General features: G+C 34.2%; 1 protein-coding gene across 1 annotated transcript; it reads right to left on the bottom strand.

Annotated features, from left to right (window-relative positions):
- Positions 1-7,106: 7,106 nt before the first annotated feature.
- Positions 7,107-8,659, bottom strand: LOC110673375 (MDIS1-interacting receptor like kinase 2-like). Its single transcript, XM_021836494.1, has 2 exons — positions 7,738-8,659; positions 7,107-7,639 (listed from the first exon to the last, which is right to left on the bottom strand). The coding sequence occupies exons 1-2, from the start codon at positions 8,657-8,659 to the stop codon at positions 7,107-7,109; spliced, it is 1,455 nt and encodes a 484-aa protein (XP_021692186.1).
- Positions 8,660-9,757: the final 1,098 nt, after the last annotated feature.

The following is a 9,757-nucleotide window of genomic DNA, read 5'->3' as shown; positions in this document are numbered from 1 at the left end:
TAGGACTGACTACTCACTGGAGAAGTTAGCAGAATTGTATATCAGTGAGATAGTTAGACTGCATGGAATTCCACTTTCCATCATATCTGATCGAGACCCAAGGTTTACATCGAGATTCTGGAAGAAGTTGCATGAGTCCTTGGGTACACAACTCCACTTCAGCACAGCTTTCCATCCTCAGATGGATGGGCAATCAGAAAGAGTAATCCAGGTAAACAATTGAAACCAATGGAATTGATACAAATATTGAATTAAAATGATAATAATAATATGAAATATATGCCAGGTCCTTGAGGATATGCTGAGGGGTTGTGTCATTGAGTTTGAGGGAAGTTGGGATAGATACCTCCCACTGGCAAAATTTGCATACAACAATAGTTACCAAGCTAGCATCCAAATGGCCCCATATGAAGCACTGTATGGGAGAAAATGTAGAACTCCTGTGTGCTGGACTGAATTGGGCGAAGAAAAACTGGTAGGGCCAGACCTAGTAAAGCAGACTGAGGAGAAAGTAAAACTAATCAAAGCCAATCTGAAGGTTGCCTCAGACAGACATAAATCTTATGCCGACCTAAAGAGAAAAGAAATAGAATATGCGGTTGGCGACAAAGTGTTCCTCAGTCACCATGGAAAAAAGTATTGAGGTTTGGAAGAAAAGGTAAGTTAAGCCCTAGGTTCATTGGCCCATATGAAGTCATTGAACGTGTGGGTCCAATGGCCTATAGGCTAGCTTTACCACCAGAGTTGGACAAGATCCACAATGTGTTCCACGTATCTATGCTAAGAAGGTACCGCTCAAATCCTTCACATGTCATCTCTATGGAAGAAATTGAAGTACAACCGAATTTGACATATGAAGAAGAACCCATACGGATCCTGGCTCGGGAAGTGAAAGAGTTGAGGAATAAGCAGATTCCACTGGTGAAAGTGCTTTGGAGGCACCACAACACCGAGGAGGCAACTTAGGAAAGTGAAGAGACGATGAGGCAACAGTTCCCTCAACTGTTTGCATCAGGTTAAATTTCGAGGACGAAATTTAAATTAAAGGGGAAGAGTTGTAACACCCTCCCTGTAGCAACTCCGTACATTCTACTGTTTCGGTGACCAGTGTCGGTCCGGACAGCTAGAACGTTCGGAAAAATATTTAAACTAAAGTGAGGGGCCATAATTAACTCAAATATTAATAATAAAATTTTAGTAAAAATTTTAGAAATAAAATACAACCAAGTTAAATGAGCCGGTGCCCAAGCGATGGGTAACCCAGAGGGAAGTTGCGGTTCTCGCAACTAGGAGCCCTAGACCCAGGGAAAAATTTATAAAATAATTTTTGGGACTCCAGAGAAGGGTCATTGAGGTTCTTATGGCATTAGAATGCCAAGAAAATATTTAGAAAAATTTTTCAATCGGTATAGATAATTTTGACCCGTTAAGCCAAACGGAGGGCATTTTGGTCATTTCGCCTTCAGAGACGATTTTTGGCCGACTTGTCCAGTTAAGTGAATAATTATTATGACATAAAATATGAATTAATGTTGATGAAAAACTAATTTAAAGTTAGTAGAAAAGAAAAGAAAAGAAAAAATCAATATAATGCAAATAATGACATCATTATGAGGTCATTTAAAAGTTCCCACCAATCACAATTAAACAACCATTTAATTAACTAATGAAAGAGACAAAAAAAGACCAAAGAAATTAAAAAGCAAACAGCCATCTTCTTCCCCAAATTCCAGCCGCACCATAGCCAAGGAAATCCTCCATTTTTCTTCTTCATTCAAGCTTGAAAATCTCTCAAACCTCACCCCAAAACCCTAAGTCACCTTCACTAAAACTTATCCACACACTCTAAGGAAGCTCTAGGCAGCCTAGAAAATGAAAGAAAGTGAAGTCAAGCTTGGGAAAATTCTGCCCTATAAGATATTAGTGCCTATTATGCATACATCTCTCTTTTTCCATGTTAGAAACCTAAAATAAGTAAGAATTTGTAAATTAAGTGGATAAAATCTATGTGTATGTATATCCTAGAATTCGGCAGCCCTAAGGAAGGAACAAGATTGAGTGTTTTTGATGGACTTGGAGTGAACTAGAGATCATGTTTAAAGTATATAAATATAAGGATAATGAATTAGTTAGTTAACTAAGGTAACTTGTGTGAACCTTGAATTTGAGCTAGGGTTTGGGAGTGAAATTTGGACTTGGCTTATGAAATGATGAGTGAACATTCTAATGGTCAATTAGTGACCATTTGAGGTAAGTTGACCATAATTTGAAGTGAACTAGAGTGTTACAAACTGAAATGGTATGCTGCCTAGTGAGGGCGTGCAGTGAAACTCGTGATTCCAGCCCACTTGGATAGCCATAACTTTAGCTGTGTAGGTTCAATTGGTATTTGGCCAATTGGACATGAAACTAGACATAAAATGGCACAATTTTGCTGAAGAAACCATTCCCAAAAGACCAAAGCAATGGACCAAAAATTGGCCCCAATCCGGATACCCTGAAATCAGATTCTGCAGAATGACCAAATGAACAGTAACAGTTCATTTCGCCATAACTCACTGTAGAATGGCCCAATTGACCTGAAATTTTTACAGCAACAAGATAAGATATAGACAAACAACTTTCATGAAGAACCCTACCCCAAATTATGACCAGAACCTATCCAACAAGGCAGTGGCAATCACTATTCACTGTACTGTAGATATGGTCAATTCTGTAGTTTTGCAATCCGGCCAGCTGTGGTTTTTAGACCATAACTGGAGCTACAAAACTCCAAATGGAGTGATTCAAAAAAGGAAATTCAACTAGACAAAATAAGGAACAATTTTCTTGTTTACCATTTCCTCAAATTCCCACTGTAACAGTCATTAATGGAACAGTAAAGTTAGGGTACAAAAACTAAAAATTCTGCTCCCTTAGTTCTAAGCTTAAAAATGGTATTGGTGATTAATTCCAACAAGTTTTGAATGCAAAATGTGGTACATTGGGGGTGTTAAAACCAATGTACCTATTTTCTATCCAAAAGTCAACATTTTTGTTGACCAATGAGGTGAATAGTGACACCAAAACTTGAAATTCAAAAAATGAAGAATTCAAAAGTATCAAATGCCCTAGTATACCTAACAAGATTGGTTTGGATAGTTTGGCATGCCAATAGGGTTCAGTTAGCAGTACTGCACATGGCATTATGCGATTCTTTGATTTTATGGCTTTTAGCCATTTCGACCTTGTGTTGATATTTGGCCTTGTGCCTATTGTCATTACAGCTTATTAGCTGTTCTGTTGCACACTGGGAGATGCATACGTGACCAATGGTGTGACGGCTCGAGGTACTAGATACCCAGTGCCAGTATACCCGTTTATCCAGTCCAGTCGTCCAGTATAGGTTACTTGGGCAACCAAAAGAATGAAAGTGGATAAAGTTAACAAAATAAATGATTATAACAAGTACAAAACCAGTAAAACATTGATACATTCAATACATATTTATTTTCTGTTATTTCCTTTTATTTTATTATTGCACCACTAAGCATTATTGCTTAGCGCGTTGCTTTTGCCACGCGTAGGTTCTGGAGATACTGATCGAGAGCCCAGTAGGCCGCACACTGGGTGAGACCATCCTGCAGCTCTGCATAGTGTCCTTGTCACCTCACCATCTTCAGTGCATTGGTAGGACACTAGGTTTCATTTTGATATTTTGTAACTAATTTTTATTTTCTCATATGTAATTGAACTTATGAAATGTATTTTTATGTTTATGTAAATAATGAGAATTGTGTTTGTGAATGGAAAAGTGAATGTTTATCTGTGATTTATACATGATTATCACATGAGATGAATGATTGAGAAATGAAATTGAAAAATGTTAAGATTTTGATATTGGAGTTTGAGATGATTGAATATGATTATTGGAAGTGTTTTTCACAGGTTCCGAAGAACTGTTTTCTCCATTTTTAGCCGGTACTCTGCCAGATTTTCTATAAAATTTTCGGAACCTCAAATAAATTATAATTTCAATAAATGACTTAAATGAATTATATTTCACAAGTTATATTCAAAACTATGATAAAAATTAATTAGGATAAAATAGAGTGTTCCGGTACACCGTGTGACATAACTTACTCGGATATATTGTAGACGGGTAAGGGGTGTCACATCTTATATGTGGATAATATTCTATTGATAGGTAATGACGCAGGTATGTTAACAACTATAAAGGTTTGGTTGTCAAATACATTCTCCATGAAAGACTTAGGGAAGGCAACCTATATTCTTGGGATTCGCATCTATAGAGATAGAGCGAAAAGAATAATTGGTTTATCCCAAAGTCTATACTTGGAAAGGGTGTTAAAAAGGTTTAACATGCTTGTTTCCAAGAAAGGATTGTTACCAGTGAGACATGGTATCCACCTTTCTAAAGAGATGTCTCCAAAGACACCTGAAGAAAGAGAACAAATGGCCAGGATTCCATATGCTTCGGTTATTGGAAGTTTGAAGTATGCAATGCTGTGTACCAGGCCGGATATCGCATATGCTATTAGTTTGACTAGCAGGTACCAATCCAATCCAGGTTTGGAATGCTGGATAGCTGTCAAGAATATCCTTAAGTACTTGAGAAGAACTAAGGATTTATTCTTAATATATGGAGGTGGTGACTTGCAATTGGATGATCATACTGATTCTAATTTCCAATCAGATATCGATGATAGAAAGTCTACCTCTAGGTATGTGTACATTTGTAATGGAAGTGCAGTAAGTTGGAATAGTTCCAAACAGGGTATGACTACAGATTCTACTACCGAGGCTGAGTGTTTTGCAGCATCAGATGCTGTAAAAGAAGCTGTTTCGATATAAGGAATCTCAGTCTCACTAGAAATCCAAATACATAGAAAGGCGCTATCACATTATCAGAGAGATAGTTGGGCAAGGCAATATAGTCATGTAGAAAATAGCATCAGCTGAAAAATCCAGCTGATCCATTCACTAAGCCTTTGTCACAAGCACAGTTAAACCGACATCTTGAGAAGATGGGTCTAAGGTATTGTAATGAATGGCTCTAGTGCTAGTAGGAGATTGTTAGTAGTATGCCCTAGAGCATATCATTTAATATGTATCTTGTACATGTTTTTATTAATAAAAGGCATTTTCACTTTTCCGTTTACATAATATATTTATGTGTAATAAAAAATGTCCATTGATATTTTGTTAGAAATTCTATTCTTAAGTTGTTAAGAATATGAGTGATAGTATTTCTAGCACAAAGTATCATAAATAGGTTCACAATCGAGGATAATTCATAATAATGACATGACTTATCTAGAAAGATTGTAATCATGTTTGTTCCCAAGTTATTTATATGAGATGTAAATAAGATGGAATGGTGAGTCTCATGCCATATAACAAACATGATAGGCACTTATACATGATAAGTAGGTCGAACCAGTGACATTTATGACAAGCACATGGAGTTTACTCTTGTTAATGTATTGTCATAAATCATATCAGTGCATATAATCTTTAGACCTGAGATAGCACAGTTATCTTGTATATAGGTGGTTTGAGTTTGATACTGCTTTCATACTTGTACTGCGTATGGGTATATGGGCATGTGTTGGCTCCTACTAGTTATATATGGAGGTAGGTGTTGATCAAGATGGAATCTGTTCCTCTAAGTAAATAGGGATAAAATCCTATGTTCATTTAATTGTTCTTGATGTTTCAAGTTCCTAGCCAGGACAGATAGATTTATTCAGAAAAGAGTTTCTGATGAGAAAATCTTTTTAATCAAGAACTGAAATTAAAAGAGAACATAATATTCATAGTAAATGGGGTTTGACATAAACCATGACTCCAGCTTGAGTTGAGATTTTGTAATAGAGAGATTCTAGTGCATGGTAACATATGATTATAGGTTCATTTAAGGTAAACCTTATTACTAATTGGGTGGCCATGGCATGCTATGCTAGGTGTTAACCATGGTCTATGTGGTGCATAAAATGATTTAGAGAAATCATTTATGGTAAGAAAGAGTTCTGATGATATTAAGAGTTGATATCATGTCTCATTGCCAATTAGTGATGAGCTTAGTAAGTCACACACATACACAAGTAATCACCAAATTAAATATGATTTAATTAATTAACTAGAGAGTTTAATTGATTAATTAAATAAGTTTGGTCTCCAATTAGATTACAAAGTCCCTAGCATGGCTTGAAACCAAATCTAGGTTATTGGATGTATAGTATAAGTTAAATTTCTATTTAAAGTGTTTAAATATGAATTTAATTAATGAGAAATTAATTAAAAGAGATTAATTAATTAATTTATATTTGATATCAAATATAAATTAATTAAAAGAAGAGAAATAATTATTTTGGGCTGAGAACTCAAAATTAAGACACAGGGGTATTTTGGTCATTTCACAGGGTGACATGTGGCACCATGAGATGGTAACACATTGCACTACACATAATCTTGCCATATGTCTTTTAATCATGTAAGATGATTAAAGTCAAGATTAAATATAGGTTTAACACTTGGCACAATGTGATTGGGTCAATTAAACCTACAGCCAATCAGAAGGTGACATGTGGCAAGGGTTTTAAGTGGTGACCTAGCTATACAAGGCAAAGGATAAAAAGAAAAATACCTAGCTGCTATTTGTTTCATTGGTGCCGCCCCAAAGCACCTCTCCCTTTCATCTTCTTCATCTCTCATCAATTCAAAGAGATTTCCCAACAATCTCTTGAATTAAAAATACTAGAAATTGTTTCTAGTATCCTGTTTACATCTGTAATCTCTCAAAAGGAAAAACTTGATTTTCTAATTCATAGAAAAAGCTTTAGAAGCTGTTCAAGGGCTGCCATAGGTGATCTTGGTGTGGACAAGCTAGAGGGACAACATCTGGGTGTCCTAAAGACGCATCCCAAAGGTGCCAAACACACTACAGTGCATCAAAAGGTTAGTGCATTTGTTTTTTATCTAATCTAGGTTTCTTAAAATTAATCTGATTAATTCTAAATTCTTAAACGGCAAATGTAAATCCAAAAACATATTAAAAGAGTTTTAATATGCTGTTTGTCAAAACTTGGTTCCTCAGCTTCCAATCAATGGAGTTTCTTTACAGCAAAAACTTTCCCACAGGGAAGTTGTGCTTTGTAAACACTTCCATACCCACCAGTGCCAATGCAGTGTCTAATGTCGAAGCCTTCTGTAGCTGAAATGATGTCTTCAAAAGCAATCCTTGCATCATGGTTCCATATTGTGAATGCATTTCCATTCCTCACCTGTTTTGCCTCGGTGTGAGAAGTCTTGGCCTTGCATTGCCACCATCGAGAAACGAATAAAAGTCCAAGAATCAAAAAGGCAAGAAACAAGCCAACAGGAAGACAAATTTCAATGTAATGCAAGGATCTTTTGACTTTTTGAGGTCGAAAGGATGGCTGGAAATTGTGGTACTCATCATGGCATTTTGAATATTCACTTGCAATTAATTGTGCAGAACTAGACTTTGAACAGTGTTGAAACTGATCTTCGAGAGAATCTGGAATTTGGCCAGAGACATTATTGTAGCTAAGATCCAAGTACTTGAGTCTTGCTAAATTTCGAATTGTGGGGGTATCTCTCCACTGATGAAGTTCTGACTCAAAGTCATGACAATAAGCATAGAAAGGTTTCCAATTTGGAGAGGAATGCATCCATTTAAAGAATTGTTGTTTAATGATAAATATTGTAAACCGGAGCAATTTGTTAAAGTAACTGGGATAGGTCCGTTGAGATTGTTATTTGAAAGATCCAATTCCAATAGATTGGATAGCGCCCCAATTTCAGGTGGAATTAAGCCAGAAATTTGGTTTGATGAAAGATGAAGGAACTTCAATTTAGATAATTTCATAAGCTCATGTGGTATGAATCCATCTAAGAGATTTGAAGATAGAAACAGAGAATCCAAGTTGGTCAAATCACCAAGAAATGCAGGTATTGAACCAGTGAGGTTATTAGAATTTAAGATCAAACGATGTAGATTCTTCAATTTTCCAATTTCTGAAGGGATAAGACCATTGATTTTATTGTTATCAAGGTTAAGAATTTCCAATTTGGTTAAATTACCAAAAGTAGAAGGAATATGACCAGTGAGGTGAGTATTGCTCATGGTTAAATGAATGAGAAACTTCAAATTTCCAATTTCTGAAGGGATACAAGCACTAATTTGGTTTTTACCAAGGGCAAGAAATTTCAGTTGGGTTAAATTACCAAATGTAGAAGGGATAGGACCACTGATTTTGTTATGTTGGATGTTTAAATGACAGAGAAACTTCAAACTTCCAATTCCTGGAGGGATAGTGCCATTGATATGGTTGTGACTGAAGGAAAGACTTCTCACTTGGGTTAAATTATTAAGAGATGGAATCGGACCAACAAGATTGTTATATTCGAAGCACAAAAAATAGAGACTCTTCAAATTTCCAATTTCTAGAGGAATAAGGCCATCAAGTTTATTGGAATCAAGGTAAAGAGTTTTCAATTTGGTTAGATTCCCAAACGCTGGAGGAATTGGGCCAGAAAGCAAATTCACTCCAAAGTCTAGAGTGACCAAATTCTTCAGGTTTCCTATTTCTGATGGGATTGATCCATTGACTTGATTTTCACGAAGAAACATGGCATTCAATTTGGTTAAATGACCAAAAGTAGAAGGGATTGAACCAGAAAGCAAATTATGGTTAAGATTGAAATAGGTTAAATTTGTTAAAAGACCAAGAGCAGAAGGGATTGAACCAGAAAGCCAATTATTATTAAGCTTGAAATATTTTAGATTAGTTAAGAGACCAGGAGGTGAAGGGATTTGGCCAAAGAGTTTATTTCCACCAAGACTCAAACGACTCAGGGCACTTAGATTCCATAATGAATTTTAAAGCTGTTATTTAAACTACACCAAATCTTTGTATGCTTTTCTTCCAAGATATTTACATATTAGTGTTTCTGTTATGTGGGTCGTACATTATCTTGTATCTTTTTGTGATTTAATTTTCTTTATATGTGATTTAAAAAATTTATGTTAATTAATTAATAAATATTAAAATTAATAAAAAAATTCAGAATAAATGTATAATATAGAAAAATTGAGAAAATTAAAGTAAAAATCTAAATTTAAAAAAAAATGCTAATATCTTAAAATCACTTAATTATATTCTAGTTGTATTTAAGTAAATAATATGTATTCTTTTTTATTAATAATATGTTTCATATTATGTAAACAAGATTTGAAATATCAGTCTTATTATATATAATAATTTTTACTTTTAAATTTTTTTTATTATTCATAATTTTTAAAAAATTCAATGAGTCCTAATAATAAAAGTTTTAAATTTTCAACTTTTTGATATTATGGTGAATTCTTTAATTTTTGAAAATTTTAACTTAATTTTAAATGTTTATTATTTTTACTTAACAGTAAAAATTAAAATAGATTAATGATCAAAATCATGATATGTGAACACATCACATTAGCTGATTTAAATTAATTTTGACTATCTGTTAAAAAAGAATTAGTTATAATTGTAAATTAATTTTTTTTACCATTAAATTTTTAAGTTGCATTGTATTATTTGTTTGTTGGAATATCTATAAGTATTTTTTGAAATACGATTTATAATAAGATTAAGATTTTAATATATTAATTATTGTTTATTATAAATTAAAAAATTAAAGAATAATATCAATTCATAAATTCCTCCATTCAAAATATTTACTAATTAAT

The sequence above is a fragment of the Hevea brasiliensis genome, chromosome 16 (assembly GCF_030052815.1).
Source record: "Hevea brasiliensis isolate MT/VB/25A 57/8 chromosome 16, ASM3005281v1, whole genome shotgun sequence".
NCBI classification, from domain to species: Eukaryota; Viridiplantae; Streptophyta; class Magnoliopsida; order Malpighiales; family Euphorbiaceae; genus Hevea; species Hevea brasiliensis.
Note: the sequence above shows the minus strand (reverse complement) of the source record. Positions and strands in the feature narration are given on the sequence as shown.

Coding starts and splice junctions, on each gene's coding strand:
- LOC110673375 (XM_021836494.1), bottom strand. CDS start 8,659: ATGTTTCTTCGTGAAAATCAAGTCAATGGATCAATCCCATCAGAAATA. Junction 7,640..7,737: donor TACTTTAACAAATTGCTCCG/GTTTACAATATT, acceptor ACTTTGAGTCAG/AACTTCATCAGTGGAGAGAT.